We start from the raw sequence: 18,586 nt of genomic DNA, 5'->3' as shown, positions 1-18,586 counted from the left end.
AATGAGTGGTCAGTAAGTGAGGACTACCTGTATTGATGAAGAAAACAGATCTACATTTGGGGATTTAGACACCTGTGTCAGAAACCCTATGATTTGAGACTGGAACCCAACTCTAACATTTACTGGGCATGTGTGATCTCAGGGCCCTTTTCCAACTTAGGAAGAAGTGTATGCAATTTCTGCAAGTAATATGAAGATTCTTGATTGATCAGTTCTGAGATAAATATCAAGACCCTGATCTTTCTGATTCACATAATACTATCTTCTGTGGGTAAAAGTTCTAGAAACAGCTTGAACCTCACCTCTAGCACCATTATTGGAGATAATCAATAAAAGAAATATCCCTTCCTGAGTTCCTCAAACTGGTCTCTGAGCTAGTGGTTGAGTCCCCAGTGCTTATGTTCCTTGGGGATTTCAGTCCCCATGAGGGGGAACTGACTCAGGATTTCATGGCAACCATAACAATCATGGGCTTAACTCTGGTAATATCTAGCCCAACCCATACAGGTTGTTATATCTTTGATCTAGTTTTCATTTTGGAGCAGTTGATTTATCATTTGTATACGGGGTCATTTCTTTGAGTCCTTTGTCATGGACAGTCCTTTGTCATTTTTTGGTCATCCTGAAGCTTGCTCCATAACCAACCTTTGCAGGGAGGGAAGACAAATTAATTTGGTCTCTCCCTGACATTTTATGGACTCCATCAGTTTCCAGCTGGTGTGTGGGGAGTTTTTGAATGATCAGGCAACCAGTTTTGCCATTCCTCTTACCAAGCTCTGAAAAAGGGAATTGGCAAGGGCATTGGATGAAGTCACTCCTGAGTATCCTCTCCCTGTGTGTAAATCTAAATGTGCCCTGTGGTTCATAGGTGAACTCTGGAAGATAAAGTGGCAGAAGACACACCAGAAGTGTGAACATGACCAGACAGGGGTATGAGTCTAGGTTTTGGCCCACATTATGGCAATAAGATAGTGAAGTGTAATTACTTCTCCACCCTTATTGCATCTGCAGAGTGCCATCCAGAGTCTTTGTTTAAGGTAACCCAGACTTTTTTGGGGAATGTGGGTTGAAAAGATCTTCCCCAAGGCCACCATGACTTATTTGTGAGACACTTTGAAGGTAAAATTGATCAGATTCGCTCTGAATTGGATTTATAATGTACATAATAGTGTCTTGCAATATCATCTGGGATTCTTTTGAGTCTGTGGAGTTTGAGGAAGTGGATAGCATCCGCTATGATATGAGCTCAGCCATTTCCAAGTTGGACTCCAGGCCCTCCTGGCATTTTTGAACTACAAGTGAACCTAATTTAGTGACAAATTTATTTACATGAATATTATTACATTATTATGATTTATTATTTATCATTGGCTCTCACATAACAATTGTTAAAATGTATCCAGTGAAACCAGTGTGTGTGCAGTTATATATTGGAAAGAGGAAGAGGGTGTTGTTTATATCTCACTATTTTAGCTTTGTGTGTCCCCCCCCTTTTGAGTTGGTCTTGCCACGATCAAACCATGGTCAAGAGTAATATTGTGACTACAGCCAGGCCTCCCATTGGTAATGGATACTTGTTAACAGTACTGAAATACTTGCTTAGCTATCCTTACAGAAATGTCCTTTTCTGATCTCCCTTTTCTTGTTATCCCTAGGATACACAGCTTACCAGACTTGAAAATGAAATAGCTCAAACCTCATTGGACATAACAAATACAAATAATAAGCTGAACATGCTTCAGAAGAATCTTTCGGAACTGGAGAAGGAACTGGATGACCTAAACAGCGAGATCAGTCATAGTGAGACTGAGATTGCTAAGCGTAATCTCCTGATTGGACGCAAACAGGGGGCCATCAATTTGTACAACAAGAAATTGGAAATGATTATTTCTCAGCTTGGGGTATGTTCCTTATGATCATTTGAAATCTGAGCCCACTGGCTCAAAGCCTCATTGGAATCTGCCATTTTATTTGTGCCACTGAAACTTGAAAATGTAGACTCCCATTTAGTCAAATTTATTGGCTTTTAACTATGTCAGGCGTTCTTTGTGCCGAATCACAAACTTGTTTTATTTTTGTTTTGTTTTGTTAAATAGTGGGGAAGTTTAAAAGTGGTTTCATGATTTAGTGGGAGCTCCTGAGGAGAAAATGATCTTATAAAGAAATCCTAGTGCTTCCATAAACATATTGTCCCTGCATCTTCTTTTATGTACCAGAAGGTATCTCTGTGGAGTCCTTGGGGTTCTCTGAGCTTGGTTGTTTTCTTGCAAACATTTCATTACCCAGCTACATTACCTAGCCAGGTAACGAAATGTTTGCAAGAAAACAACCAAGCTCAGAGAACCCCAAGGACTCCACAGTTCAACCCTGAGCTACACATATTCTCTTCTATTGATAGAGGTATCTCTACATCGGAAACTGTACCCGATAAACAAATTGTACCAGATAAGCAAATTGTGAACAATTTGATATTTTATCAGTCCCAACTGCTGGTCAGGAGATGCAAATGTTCTAGTTTCCAAGACGCTCTCAGAAAACAATCAAACATACATTAAGCACTAAGTGAGAAAGTTAGTTTAGCTTAGCAAATGCTGTAATTTTAGATCTATAGCATTCATCTGCTGGCTTGAGTCAGAGAAATCCCATTTTGTTCATCTTTGTTCATGGTTGCTCCCCTTCAGGCCCCTTTACTGCAAATTCCTGGAACGAACATGTGGTTACCATTACCGAAGAACTGGTACCATCCTGACCTAGGATTGACTCAAGGCCAACTCCCTTTTTTGTTGTAGATAAATTAGCTAAATTTACCAGCCTTATCAGCTAGGGACAGATAGAAGGGAAGAGGCTGCAATATTTTAGCAAGGAGCCCACCTCTTGGGGAAGCTCTGCCCAACCAGGGTGTGAATAATTTACTGTTTATTGCCTATTGCTTACAAATGATCATGTGCTTTTGTTTTCACAAATATATAAAAGCTATGCTAATTTATGTATTGGGGCTCTCGATTTGTGACTTGAGTCCCAAGATGCTTCTTTATTGCTGTACAGAATAAACAGGCTGTAATTTTTCCGACCTGTGTGTGATTTTGGCTCTTAACACCAGGTGAACGATCCCAGCATTTGTCTGAGCCAATCCATAGCTTGGCCAACACTAAACTAAGCTGTAGTGTACAAATACTCATGAGGCAATTTTTTTTTTTTCCGTGGTGCCTCAGTGAGTCAGATCCAGAGAGTTCTGCTATAAGAGATCAAGCGCTCATGATTGTCCTAAGTATTTTTAACTTTTTAAAAATTGGTCTCCATAAGATGAGCTACATTCAGGAAGTTTTTAAGATTCAGACTTGGTTTACCATGGGAGTAACAGGCTGCTGACTGGGAAACAAATTCAGAAACAAACACAGTTTATAGAGCTAGCTCTATTGCTCTTGAGATCTTAAACTTTAGAAGTGTATAGACATTCAGTGTTGTTATTTATGTCTCTTTTTTCTCTGGGAGCTCAAGGCAATATACATGGCTTGCTCTCTCATTTATCTTCACAACAATTCTGTTGAGCGTAAAGATAGCATCTAGCCCATATCATCCAGTAAATTCATGAATTAGTAAGGATTTTTAAAGGTATTACCCCATTTAGTCTTGCACTCTATCACACATTAACTTTTCATTCATAACTATTCATTTATTCTACCCAGCTACTAAGCATATTCTGACTTTTATCTGAAGAATCTTAATCATAAAATAAAGACAATAAGAAATGTAAAAATACATAAGTAGCCTCAATTATTTAAGATCCAAACCACCTTTTTCATATAGTCATATAAATAATAATAATAATAATAATAATAATAATAATAATAATAATAATAATATGATGATGATGATGATGATGATGATGATGATATAAACTTGTATGCTGCCTGACTCTCAACATGTATTTCTATGCTTTAATATTCTAGAATGAGTAATGTGCATATAGTATTAAGGATGGATAATGAATTGCACAGATGATACCCGTATTTTTCCGACTATAAGACGATACTTTTTTCTAAAATCCTTAACCTAAAAACTGAAGGGCGTCTTATTCAAGGAAGTCAGCCGAGAATCGCGCGGTTCCAAACTGCCCATACTTTGTTTCTGCAGAGAGGCTTCCTCCTATTGCTAGCCTCCAATCATGAGTGAAATAGCTTGTCTCCCAAACAGACTTCCTCCAATCATGAGCCTGATGTAACTGACGTCAGCTGATGCTGAACAAACCAATTAGAGGAAGGCTGATTGCAGAGACAAGCTATCTGCAGTTTCACTCGTGCTTGAATGTAATCAGTTAAGCAAAAGAGCCTGGAAATAGAGCTGCAGAGAGACGGTTTGGACCTCCTCCCACCGAGTGTATCAGGTCAATGTTAACTAATTACTAAATAAAAATGTGTTCTGCACTATCTTTAAAATATTTATTTTTTCATTTGGGGCTGGAAAAGTGGGGGGCGTCTTGTACATGGGGGCATCTTATTGTCGGAAAAATACGGTAATATAGATGAAACGGTGATGAGATATAGATAGTTATTTGTTCTCTATTTTTAAGTAGCATTCAGGACATACAGCAACCTGATTTAAAAAAATATATAAGTGGAGCACTATGTAAACATATTTTCCTTATTATTCTTTCCGGTCCAATGGAATGTTGGAAATAAATTATATGAGAGGGGTTGGGAATCTATCTTTCCATCACCAGGATAACTTTCCAAAAACTAAACAGAGCTGAGAACTGGACCAAATGTTGCCGGCAAAAGAAAGAAGTTAGAAATGGGATGGATTCAGCTTGGGCTGTGGAGAGCAATATTTCAGAAAAAAAAAATCTCCCAGTGAATCCCTATAGGGCAGCAACTTAGAATGCTCCTGACTACTTCATTCTAAGCCCCTTCCGCCTCTTCCCAGTCATGTGACTTTGGAAGCCAAAAGACTTTGCAATTTTCCCCTTCCCTACTTTGTTTTTAATTCTAGGTTCCTGGGTAAATGTACAGTATATCCAATGCACTCAGGACACCTTTCTATTTTTAGGAAGGATTCCCCACGCTAGGACAAAATACTTTATACTAAATTTTAAAAAAATGTTCACAGGTAGAAGTTTAGGTATTGTTAACTGCTTTTTAAGTGTTATAGAGATGGGAAAGTCAAATGAGGTCTGGGGTATTAGATATATCATCACTCCTACACTCCTGGTGATTTCAGACCTGTCCTCATATTTTTTGCCGCCAATTAATTGATATTCAACATCAAATGATTATTAAAATCACCACTGGCATAAGTAAACTAAATATGCCAGGGGTGTTTGGAATGCACCATGTTTGTATTAAATGAACATAATGTTTATTAAGTCTCAGGTTACAGAAAAAGATTCTGGACATATATAAGTCACCAAAGCATGCTTTTCAAACTGTACTGAATGCAGGTAACTAAATCTAAATAATTTATATACTCCTGATTCAAGGGACAGGAATTGGGGCCTTTGGAAATTGAAATTAAAAAACTCACCAAACAAATAGATGAAGCGGACTTGGAGGTAGTGAAGCTCCAAAGACACTGGATGAAGCAACAGAGGGAGTTAGTGAAGCTTACTCAAGAACGAGAAAAGCAGCTGGCTTTCCTAGATATGCTAAAGAAAGAGATCACAATCAAGGAGCAAAAGAAACTACGCATTGAGAGTAAGTGCAACCCTCTTGAAATCTGATTGAATGATTAGGTAATTACATTGCTAGGGTGATTTTGCAGTCTGTTTGAAAGTGCTTATGCTAAACAAGAAGTGTAATTGAATCAGTGACTGCTGAATAAGAATTTTATTACAGAAAGAGACTTGCCAGTGTCTTAGTGATGAAATCTATCAAAGATCTTTGCAAACATCTGAAGTAATTTCAGTAGACTGTAATAATTGTATGCTTCTCTATAAAGGTCATGTATGATGAATGAAATACTGGGTATATACACAAATCTCCTTAAGCAATCTTTTGTTAAACTCTCAGATAAATGTTGCCACATCAGATTGTATATATGATTGCCTACTATTTGCTGAATTCCTGTAGCCACATATCACAGCAAAGTTATGCACCTGAACTTTCTAAATGTAGAAGTTTGGTTTTCTATTTACCAAATTTGGATTTGCATTCTGAAAGAAATTGAAATTCTTGGCTGCAAACATTGATCAATAACTTTTACTTTGCTTAATAACATTTGGCAAAAAAACCCATATTTTGCTGGTCACAGTAAATAAAAGGGTCATTGGTTATTTTAAATAAGGGATATAAGGGTACTTCACTCATGGAGAGGATATTTCTATCCAATGCAGTTACTTAGGTGTGGACAAATCAATCTATTTCAATGCCATCTTATTTTCACATATATTCAGTCCAATTTTTGTCCAGTTCTTAATCTGTGACTTTAAAAAGCACATTTATTTCTGTACATTATGCAGGTTTTGAGTTTGCAGACTGAATTCCCCCCATTCCTGCTGATAGTATAGGCTTCCCCATATATACTGCACATTTTAGTCCCACCCTTCCATCTCCCATGTTATTTGCACCATTTTATATTGTAACCATTAGAGCATTGTTACCTGTTCATCCTATTCTTTTAGATGATATTCAGCAGGAGAAAAATGAACTTAAGGACATTGAGCGACACATGAAGAACATGTCTAATGATCTGGTGAAGCTACATTTATTGATCAACAAGAATAGTGAGAATTCTAGTGAGTTACAGCAAGGAAACACCATCATGGAAAATGAATTTGTGCGCTCCCTTAAGGTATCCCTTGGCCTAGATTTATTTCTCATAAAGTCAGGGTTTGACCCTGTTGTTCAGTATTGCTAAAGCTAAAAAAAAGATGACTTTTGCTAACCAGCATGCAATCCCTTTGTGAAGAGGGAAGCAATGGGGACAATTGTTAACTGGAAGAGACTATATAACATAGACAATAGTCTAGGTCATTCACTTTGTTGAGAAGGATGCAGGAAGGAGACACTCAGAAAAATTTTTTTTAACTTATTTCTCAATAACCTGGACTGGTTTTCTGATGACATCAAATCATCACTTCAGTGGAAATAAATATTAGGATAAACATATTGAAGCAAAATAGCCAAACTTCACAAAGCTACTGTCAGGCTTCTTTTGACAGGCTAGATTAGAAGAAACATCAGGAGTAGCCTTCCATTAACACAAGCTCTGATAAGTGGATTTATGTGAAGAATCTAATGAAGCCATTATGAAAAAATTCTAGTGACTGCTATTTATCAAATGTGAGCTCTAATTATAGTGAAATCAATGTTCAAATTCTTATTCCTCTTATTCCACCTCTGTGGTATAACAGTCTTGAAAGCACTCTCTGTTGGGGACAGTTTCCACCTGTCCCTTAATTCCACGACTGACTACTTTGGTTTCAGGCTGTTTGCTTGTGATCTTCTGATAACTGGCTTTCACAGCTAGCCTGGGGGATGGGGGGAGGGGGCCGGCGCTGGCAATGACTGATCAGGAAAAGGATTTTGGAGATGCAGCAGATAGTACTATGAAAATGTAAGGTATAAATAAATAAATAAATAAATAAATAAATAAATAAATTCAAGTTTATGTGGAGAAACATTTAAAAAGGGATTCAAAATAAAATTGCCAACATATAATGCCCACATATAAATCTACAATGTGATGCCATGCATTAAATTCTGTGCACACTGTTAGTCATTGCACCTTAAATAAATACTGTAAAATTGAAAAAGGTAAAACAAAGGCAATCAAATGATTAGGGGACTCAAATGACTCACTTTCAAGGAAAAACTAAGAAAAGTACTGGAAGACAAAACCATGCAATGGATGGAAATACAGAGAGAGAAGGGAAGTTGTTCTCCCTGTCGTACAATATTACATCTTCTTGTCATGCAATTATATGATATGTGAGGAAATTAAAGACCAATAAAAGGAAATGCTTCTTTACACTATTAGATGTAGTAGTGGCTATCAATTTAAATGTTTTCTAAAAGAGAACTGAGCTAATTCAGGGATAGAGCTGAATTGAATTGGCTGTATCCTGCCTCCTGAATCAAAAGCAGCACAACTTCAATCATATTTGCAAAGAGAGATATTGAAAGAAGGTCATTGCAATCCTGTCCTACCTGGGAGCTTCTTGGAAGCATCTAACTGGCCGTTGTGCAACATAGAAGCTTGAACTAGGTGGGCCTTTGGCAAATGTAGCAGGACTTTTCTTATGTTCTCTTGCCCAGTATTATCCTTGTTCTGGATCATTTGTTTATTTCAAGTCAATAAAAGATACAATGCACATATTCCTTGCTCTAGATATCAGAGAGAGAATCAATTGAGATGCAAGAGAAACTGGACCAGCTCCATGAGGAAAAAGAGAGGCTCGTCAACAGTCTGGTTGAGGCAGAGTGAGTTCTGATTTATAATATCATGTCTGAATGCTTAAATAGTGCAGCTGGCAAATATGCATGATTTTTTGAGAGTCCATTTTCTAGGCTGGGGCATCAACATATCAGAGCATAGACAGATGGAATGTAAATCAGATTTCCTTCTTGTTGCAGTTTGAGAGATAAGCAGAGAGCAGCCTCTGCACCCAAAATAATCAAAGGTAATTCATCCATTATCACAACACAGGTGGAGAAAATAAATGTAGCACATAAAATGGAGGCTGCACTCTTTTCTTCTCTGTCTTCTCTGAGTCAAACCCAGCTCCTCTCTTTGCCTAATCCTACCAGACCCAGACTGACCCTCCCTGCTTCCAGACAAAGCCCATCTAAACCAAAGAGTAGAAGCCTCCCTCACCCACTCGCAGTATAGCCCAAGGGCAGCCCTAATAGGGAATTGCAACACAGTAACAAGGTAAGAAACCCCAACTTCCATCTTTAATCAACCTGGTTATCACAACATTCCACCTCCTTAACAATGGACTTCCCCAGCTCTCCTGCCCTCCTGAAAGGGCCTCTTTGCCCAACAATAGAAATAATCCAGTTACACTGGTAAGGACCTACTTTGTTTTCTCAAAGGTTGCCAGCAAATCAGATGCCCAGGATTTCCTGCCTTGTAGCCCTCAACTTCTATAAAAAATCTTTGCTTTTCCATGATTTGGGGTCCTTCTTTCTTGTAAAGTAGGCACCCAAGATCATTGCAATAAACATGGTTCCTTCTCATTGTTGTGCTCTGTACTTCTGACTTTTCCACAAGGTGAATACCTTTCCAGATTACATTTTAATGCCATAATTTATTGTTTTCTTGGTTTTTGTAATGAAATCTACAGGTGAAAATATTTTCATGACATAATGTGGGAAAATACAATCCTTTCTAGCAATACATTCCTGGCATTCTTTGTACGTAAAAGTTGATAGTAATCATGATTGTATTCTTTTGTTTTTAATAGAATGTGAATTGCATGAGTGTCTTGAGGTGCAATTAGATAGTGACATCAATTATGATAAATGACGCACCTCCTATTCCCATACATTATTATTGCTAGGGTTTCTGCAAGCTTCTTTCTTGTTTTTCTCTCCTCTGGTATTTCAGATGTCAGATGATGCAATGGGAGAAGAAGATACAAATGGCCAAAGAAATGCGTGCTGCAGTGGACTCAGAAACTGGGCAGGGTGAGATCAGAGCCATGAAGTCAGAGATTCACAGGATGCAGGTAAGATAGGAAGTACTGGGTAGACAAATCTGCTGGTTACTCAGATTGGTAAAAGCACCACTGATTTCAATCGAACTAGTCTAAGGTATTGTATTAGAAATACATTTAACCCAAACAATATGTGATTTGTACCTACCCAATTTGCTGTTCTTCCTTTCTTGGTGTACCTATATGTTGAAGAGAAGTTTGCATATATAAACAAGTGGGCCTGGGAAATATTTTTGGCAGATTTCGTTCCAAAATTTGTAGTAAGAATAGAGGTATTTTAGATACTGTAAAAGGTAGAGCCTCTCTTGACTCAAACTCAACTTTTAGTGACTTCATAGACATGCCCACCTAGGTTTATTGTCAGCAACACAGAAATGTTTGTCATTGTTTTTTCCAGAATATTTTTTCAATGTGCCAATCTAGTCTGCAACTCTGATTTTCTGGTTATCTCCCATCCTAGTACAGATACAGATACAGAATACTTTAATGGCCAAGTATAAAACATATAGTACTCACCGGGCCCAATCCTGCTTAGTTTATAAGCCCAGACGAGATGACTAGCTTCTGCCACTCACTGAGAAATTTGTAATACAGAATGTTACATGGAAGAGATTTCTAAATTCCAGTAATCCTTGCAGAGTATGCAGTCCAAATCCTGCTAGATGCAGGGAATCCAGACTGCAGTGTCCTTAAAAGGCAACTGCCCAGATTCTGCTGGAAAATATTTAGTGGGTGAGAGTCCATTACCTTGTAAGTAATTATTTCTTTTGCCTTTCTCTGTCAGCTGCTCTTTGCTCACCTTTATCAGTCTCAGCCAAGAGTGGCTAGGTGCTGCCACCTGCTGTGAAGATGAACTAGAATATGAAATGTAAATTAATCTATATATATAGATATATTAAGTGACTATAATTCTGACTTTGATTTACTATTTAAAAAAAAATAGTCATGCTGATCTAGACAATAGATAATATTGGGATAGCAGAGGCACTAAGAACTGCTGAGAAACTCAGCAGACCAGCTATTTATCAGAAATGTGGATTATCATTTCAGAGATGTTGTTTACTAGGCCCTATAACATGATATTTTGCAGCCATCAGCAAGGTGTTTCAACTATTCTGTGAGATATGTTGAGTTCACTAACAGCTCCAAAGATTTGTAGATTCTGCTGATCAGTGTGGTACCTTAGTTTTCAGATTTGGTGAACCAAGCTATGCAAAGCTTTGGGCTATAGATGGTTATGTGTCCATGGCTACAAGGATGTAGAAAAATAACATCTAACTCATGTGTGATGCCAAGTATATTCAGTTGGTTTCCTTCCTTTCTACAATATAGGTAAGGTACCAACAGCTGATGAAGCAGCAGGAGAAGTTAATGAGAGATATGGAGGCAGCAGTTTCCCGCCGGGAAACAATTGTGATTCGTGCTGAAGGCCAGAGCAAAATGAATAAGCAAATGTTGACAAAGGGTGATTTCCACTACAAGAAGTTGGAGCTAAAAAAAAAGATCAAAGAGAGTCAGAAGGTCAGCAAGTAAAAATTCATATTCTTATCATTTTTACTGTACAGAACATTAGAGAATTACACACACACACACAGACACACACAAAGACTGTGTCTGACCAACTTGTTTTTTGTAGAGCATTTCCTGAAATAGTGTGAAGAGCTGAGTAGGTAACTCTTTCTGCTGTTCTCTCTTGTAAATGAATGCTCTACTTCCAGCTTTCTAATAAAGTTAGCAGAAATTCCTAATTCATGGCCAATACTATGGCCTATGTATCTACTGTATCTCTAGTGGGGCTGCTTGTGCCACCCTGGACATAATATTTTGGCTCCTGCTTATCTTAATTATCAAGATTCAGTAAAAACTGCAAATGTCAGTCTTATACTGCTATAAGTCAAAACAGTAATAAGGAATCTTCTAAAGCCAAAAGAGTCTTTGGTAAGCAGGAACAGCCAACTTCCTCAGGATCGCAGCAGCATCTTGAAAAACTTGGATGCATACATTCATTCCTAGTCAGATGTAGTGAATGTGTAGAAAGCCCATCTCTAGAGCGTCAGATATGAAAGGAAAGTTTAAACTCAGTCAGTCAACTAAATTTAATTTATCAATTTGGATAGTAGGCAAAGACTAGCAGCATCCACAGACAGCAATCAAAATTTGCAAGATGGTAGATGCAACATTGCAGTACAAGACCTGCCCCTTTTGTATGTGACACACATACAAAAGGGCCCCAGCTTGCATCAAGAAATTGCACCCACCATCTTGCAGATTTTGACAAACACACCCTGAAGACACTGCTAGCAGGGACCATCTCTGCTTAGAAAAGTTAAACTGTGAGCAATCATTCAGGAGTGAGAAGATTTCCCCCTCTCCTATGATCTTTTAGAAAGGGGGGGGGGCTTTTTTTGGTCTTTGTTCTGCCTTTTTTCTCTCATGGGAGGTACAGAGCATTTCTTCACAGGCTGACTCCAGGCCAGGGGAACAGCAAATTTCCAGGAATTGAGACTGGAGATTCAGGACAGATACAGCAGTCTGGAAATTAAGAAGCTAAATGCAGATTAGAATTTTGGATTTTGTTTTATGGAAAATGATTTGAGTTGTGGTGCCTTTGTTTTACTTTGTGCTTCCTTTATTATACCTTGCTCTATCTTGTTCGGCCAAATGCCCTCTGGACAATGCTGGTGAGGCCTGTTTTTGAAATACCTCCAAAGGTATTTTATTGCTTTGCATAAAATTGGGGGGTGGGGGGTGTCAAGCCCCTCACATCTAGGCAGAAACAAAGAAGCAAGAATGACTCAGACTTCTATAGGGTGTTTTTTAATGTCATGATGTTGAAAACTGTGATAGATTTTCCAGCCCTCATTTGACTGATGATACTTTTCTGCCCAGCCTCAAAACAGAGCTGGACTGAAACATAGGCACTATTGAACCATTACTGAGGAAGTATACCGTGAGCTTACTGCAGGGAACATGGATTCACAACTACTATTAGTTGTATACTAAGCAGAAAATAAATGTTTCTGTTGACCACGTCTATGCATTTTCTTACATCATGAACATCGCTGGGATTTTGGGGGGAGGGAGGGAGGAAATCACTTGTTAAGGATATTATCATGTATGAAGCTGCCCTGAGAAATTATGCAGCTCCCTCACGGGACCATCAGGCAAGTTATTGGTCCTGAGGACTGATTTTTTTCCACTACTTATATTCTCTAGAATGCTGAAGAATGCAGCAAAACCATAACTCAGCTTGAAGAATCACAGCAGAACATCAACTTAACTATTCTGGAGAAGCAGAGAATACTTTCTGTTATGAATTTTGAAGCAGAAGAACTTGACCAAAACATCGATCAGTTACAAGCAAAGAAACGGCAGGTAACAAGAGTGATCACCTGTGTGGTGCATGTTCCATCTCTCTAATTTGTATGGCGGTAACATTTTAAACCCAACTTTGGGGTTGTTGCTTAATGCTGAGAAAAATGTACCCATTCTTAGATGGACTCCTAATAACAGAAGACTCAGGTAGTGACTGAAGCATCTTGCTCAGTTTTATAGTCTCTTCTTGTTTAGACATGCAACATCAGTGTTGCAAATATTTGGAGATTTGTTTTTTAATCCCATGTTGATTATACATGGAGATACTAGGGATAAGAAACCTGTGACACTCCAGAAGATACTGAACTTTAGCATCTTTTTCTATTGGCTGTCCTGCTTGAAGCTTCTGGGAATTGTAGTTCAGCAACTTCTGGAATGCTACGAGTTCTCCTTCCTGGATTATCTACTTCACATCTAAGTTTGAGCCAAACAGTAAATGGTAAAGACACTCCTCTCCTGTTAAGTGCTGATAGTTTTTAATAAGCAGTTGAGAGCTAGTTTTAGAAATATTGTTGTGCTATTTTTATTCCTTGTTATTTTTTCATACTTATCTTATTCACTGCCTTTAGGGCATTATGATGAAAATTAGAATTTAATTATTAGAATAAATAACAGGCGTTATTTAAAATCAGCAAGGCTTTGTGCTTCTCTTCATACTGTCAATTTTAAATCAGGTTCACACACAAATAAAACTGTTCCTAGGAAAGCATGGGGGGAGATTAGATTTTGTTAATTTCACTATCCATTTCCATTTAAGTTTATTGTAAGTAATATTTATTTGTTTGTTTGTTTGTTTGGCTGACCAACTGCAAATCAATCTGGGAGGCTTCACAAAGTTAAAAGGACAACAATTACATAAAAATAACATCTATAAAACAACCTGAAGGAAAGAACAATTTACATAGAAGTGAAACAAGAAGCCTAACCTATTTGCATTTCTTCCATTATCTGTTTTGATAAAGCATTAAAATCAGGCAGACTGCTAAGTATAAGATGCAGATGGGGTCAGGATCATAATCCTCCTCCTGTGTTTTCCTAGATATCTGAATTAGATTTAGACTTGCAAACAGTGTGAGGCCAAATAAGATTTGACATTTTTTGTCAGTGGTATTGTAAATAATGAAATTGGCCCTTAGTACTATGCATCTCCATATTACTATTCTTCCATCACATTTTTCTTATTTTATGCTTTTGTTTGTTACATTCCAAAGGTTTCTTTCTTTCAGTTAAGTTACATATATTTCTGTGGTTCACGTGTGTCAGAGCAAAATGCTGCTTCCAGTATTCATCTGATCACTTTTACCTCTTGGAGGCAGTGTGTTAAAACTCAAAATATAGAATATAGACCTGCTGAGCTTCCATTGTCTTTAGTGCCCTGAAACCTCAGAACATCAGTACAGTGCTAGAGGTGAATTTTTGCTATGGCAGAAAACACAGCTAAACTTTTTACTTACCATTTAGCAACATACAATATATTTTGATAATTCTTATCCTTGCAGCAACTTGCAGAATGGGTTACTTAATTGACCGCAACTTCTCTGAGCTATCTTGGTGGGCTATGTGTCTGAACAGACAGGGATTAAAATGATAGTAATCTACTGGTCCGTACAAATCTGCAAGTACACTAGTGTTTAATTTTATTTTTGGATTCCACTGGCAGTTCCCATAATGCAGTTTTTTTTTCTGGGATCCTGTCTAGTAAAATAAAATGTTTAGTCTTGTATGAGTATCAGATCACCTAGATTTTTGCTCGTCAATTGCTTCAGTCTCAAGATGCAGCAGAGGGGATTAGTCGTTGTTGCCTGGCCTGCAGCCTTTTGTCTCTAATAACAAATTCAATGTTGCTTTTGTAAGAACTTTTCAGATATTGTGTCCAGTCAGAAACGTGTGAAGCACATGCAGGCTGTGAAGGAAGGGAAGTACAGCCTAGTATGTCGTTCTGAGATAATGGCCCGTGTTGAACATCATAAAGTGGAGGAGAGACTGCATGCTGTTAACACCATTCTCCATCAGATTGAGCAGGAGTATCCTCATTATCTCAAGACGTTGCACAGGGTTACCCAGGTAATCACTCAGAAACTGGAAAAACTAACTGCACAGAATCAGGCTGAAGAAAAGTAAAGCTGAACATTTTCAAAATATAGATGTGAAAATAACTGGAATGTTATTTCCTGACAGTAGGTCAGTGTATAATAAACTGGAAAGAGAAAGATGAGAGATGGACAGGGTAGCTGTGGGGTTAAAAAGAAGTGAGTCAATTTTATATTCAAATTTTGCTTTTTCCATTGTACTGTTCTTCTGTCCTAAATAAAAAGACCAGTTGGATTGCTTGCTTTCTGGCTTACAAAGATAAAAGGCTCTCTGTTAATCTAGGAATTCAGCTAATTTTCAATTCTTAATTGTTGGAAGGAATGTTGCAGTTATTTTCAGAAGGTGAATCTTCTGAAGAACATTCAGGTTCTATCAGAGAAAATTACTGGTGAAATGTGACTGCAGAGTTTCTCCGTTTGACCCTTCTCCCCAATGTTTTCCTCCTTTCCTCAGCCCTTGCTTCCGAGACAATGCTAAGAAAGCTCCTCTGATCAGCAGTTGACAAGAGAAAAGAGCTCATCTCAGAAAAGCTCACTTTCTCAACACCACATGAAGTAAAATTTCCAACTAGCGGTTAACAGGGGATTTCTTTACTGGGCAAGGATGTTCATCCCTCATGGCATTTGGAGGTGGGGAGAATGTGGATGAAAATTCTCCCATTCTCAGCTGAACTGCAGGGATCAGCTGAGAACAAGCTCACTATAAATTAGGTGTGCATGATGATGTGCCCCTGCTTGCAGATGATCTCTGGGAAATTTCATTGGAGATAATCCTGTCCTCAGGCCAAAAAAAATATTCCATACTGCTTCTTTAAGACTAATATTTGCATTCACATGTAATTTAAACCATGGATTGTTGAACAGACCATAATGGCATCTTTACACTTAATCCTAAATCATAATGGGTAGATTCACACATATACGAAGGAAAAAAACAAGTGCATTATGGCTTAATGCAATGTGTAAATCCAGAGACAGAACCCTAAGGTAACTTTGTTCATTTTACTCAAGTTAAGAGAGAACTTGTCAGATACAGCTATATCTGCTACATTATACACAGAGATAAGCAAGCTGTTGCTGTTGCAACTTCATCTTCACAGTTCCTTCACATTTGCAACACCATCTTCACAGTTCCTTGCCACTACCTGGAGCTGACTGTACTTGATGTCCAACGTCTGGTGAGCATCATTTTTTTTTAATCTTTCTTTTCCCTTGATACACTGGAAATATATTCTGAATTGTGTACATGTCGATTCAGAGATATATCGGTGAGGCCTACTCCTAGGGGGCATAAATTGCATCTTACAGGCATGTTGCAAGGTCTGATATCCCAGTTATCCCAGTTCAAGATATTGGTTTGTTTAAGTGTACTAGCCTTTTGAAAGACACATGGGTGTGACAAAAAGATAGTAAGTTATTTATTTATTTCCTGTGTTATCTATTTGTTTAATCAGTTGACTTAGGGGCTGCCTCAATCATAATTGCAACTTTAGGAGCCTTACAAACCAAAATTAATTAGGATTAAAACAACAAGGCAATACAAATCAAGCAAATAATAAGTTAGCTAAGACCCACATTAGGGAAATAGACAACAAAAAGAGTTACAGTATCAATAGACGAGAAAACATGTAGCTCAGGGTTGAACTCAGGAATCCTTGGGGTTCTCTGAGCTTGGATGTTTTCTTGCAGATGCTTCATTGCCCGGCTCTAGCTCTAGCACTGAAGATGTTACCTAGCCGGATAATGAAGCATCTGCAAGAAAACAACCAAGCTCAGAGAACCCCAAGGACTCCAGAGTTACAGTGTACACATAAATCAACAAGTGGGATCACAAATCACCCTGCCACAGAACCTGCTGAAAAAGCCAGATCCTCAAGGCTTTCTGAAAACACAACAGGGACAGGAACATTCTTTCACAGAACAGAGGTAGCCATACAGAAGGCCCATCTCTGAGGTCTCGCAAGATCACTGATGGACATTGATGGCACTGAGCACGCCAACCTTATTTATTTATTTATTTATTTATTAAGTTTATAGGCTGTCTATCTCATATACATGACTCTGGGCAGCTCACAATTAAAACAGAATAAAAAACAATAAAAACAACCAGAGTTAAAAACAACAAAATCACATCAAAAAAGCAGCAGATAAGACACATAACCAATCAATTAAGCCATGACACAGGCTCAATCATGCTATCAGGGCCCAGGCCTGATGGCAAAGTCATGTTTTTAGTGCCTTGTGAAAGGCCAGCAGGACTGGGGCAAGTCTAATTTCTAACCTTGTCAAAATTTACTGAACAGGCAGAAACAAAGAAAAGTGGTCTCATGATTTTGTTTTGTTTTTTTATCCGCACTCAATCGTTACCAAGTCTGTGGTGATTGCCTGGACGAGTCCCTGCAGTTTTTAAGGCAAGGGGTTTCGGAAGTGGTTTGCCAGTGCCTCCTTCCTAGAGCAGAGCCCAGCTGGCGAGCGCAGGAGGCGAGGTTTCCGTTGCTTCGCGCCTTTTTCGGGCGTGCGCGGCTTCCGCATTACCAGCAACTGCTCCCGACTCCTTTTGCAAGGCGCCGCCAGCATTCTTCCTCCCACCGGAGTGAGAGTACCCATTTCTCTACTCACGTAAGTTTTTGAGCTGCTGGGTTGACAGGAGCTGGGGAGGAAACAGGAGCTCGCTCTGCTGCACGAAGCTGGGCTCGAACCGCTGAAGTGTCAACCATTTCTGGCTGGCAACTTTCAGCGTCATTAAGCCGCTGCGCCACTGCATCGCCCTCGGTCTCATGGGTATCCAGACCTATCTGAAGAGCTTTACGATAGTTTATAACTAAAACCTTGAATTGCACCCACAAACCCACTGGTAGCCATAAGTACTCATGCATCTGCATTCTGGACAGCTGTGTTTTCCAACTGGTCTTCAAGGGCGGCCCCATACAGAATATGTTGCATAGTCCAAATGGAAGGTGACTAAGCATAAGTGACCATGAGAAAAGCCTCCTGATCTAGAAAAGGGTATAATTGATGGCCACAGATGAATCTGTGCAAAAGCCTTCTTATCCATGGCTGTCACCTGCTCATTAACCAAGAAGTCCACAAGTACTGTCTGGGGAAATACAACCCATCAAGAATTAAAGTTGGAAAAACCTTGGAGATAGAAAGCCTTGAATCCAAAGCCACTTACTATTGCTAAGGGTAAGGCTGAGTCTGTTCCTATCCAGGTCCTAACTGCCTTCAGGCACCACTACAGGGCCTCACTGGCATTACCTGTTCAGCTAGGGGTCAAGGTATATAATTGGGTATCATCTGCATATTGATGATACTCAACCCCCTGCCAATGGATGGCCTCTTACATTTTGTTGCTATACCTTTTGATAACTAAGTTAAACACCAACACTTTTCCATTAGTACCAATGATCAGTACCAATTGTTGGCTGTCGGCGAATAGTCAGATATTTTTGTCTGCTTTGTATTA

At 38.7% G+C, this 18,586-nt stretch overlaps 1 protein-coding gene across 1 annotated transcript in view; it reads left to right on the top strand.

Annotated features, from left to right (window-relative positions):
• CCDC40 (coiled-coil domain 40 molecular ruler complex subunit) overlaps positions 1–15,357 on the top strand; it is a 41,502-nt gene extending 26,145 nt beyond the window's left edge. The window contains exons 13-20 of the mRNA XM_088138388.1: positions 1,656–1,901; positions 5,477–5,690; positions 6,617–6,786; positions 8,326–8,417; positions 9,547–9,667; positions 10,988–11,176; positions 12,872–13,030; positions 14,885–15,357. Of these exons, the coding sequence (XP_087994514.1) occupies positions 1,656–1,901; positions 5,477–5,690; positions 6,617–6,786; positions 8,326–8,417; positions 9,547–9,667; positions 10,988–11,176; positions 12,872–13,030; positions 14,885–15,151 (1,458 nt within the window). The 3' untranslated portion in view covers positions 15,152–15,357. The remainder of the gene's footprint in view (positions 1–1,655; positions 1,902–5,476; positions 5,691–6,616; positions 6,787–8,325; positions 8,418–9,546; positions 9,668–10,987; positions 11,177–12,871; positions 13,031–14,884) is intronic.
• Positions 15,358–18,586: the final 3,229 nt, after the last annotated feature.

This window comes from Python bivittatus, unplaced genomic scaffold (genome assembly GCF_059951505.1).
Source record: "Python bivittatus isolate LINGU-HERP-01145 unplaced genomic scaffold, Pbiv_v1 ctg000220_np1212, whole genome shotgun sequence".
Classification (NCBI taxonomy): Eukaryota; Metazoa; Chordata; class Lepidosauria; order Squamata; family Pythonidae; genus Python; species Python bivittatus.
Note: the sequence above shows the minus strand (reverse complement) of the source record. Positions and strands in the feature narration are given on the sequence as shown.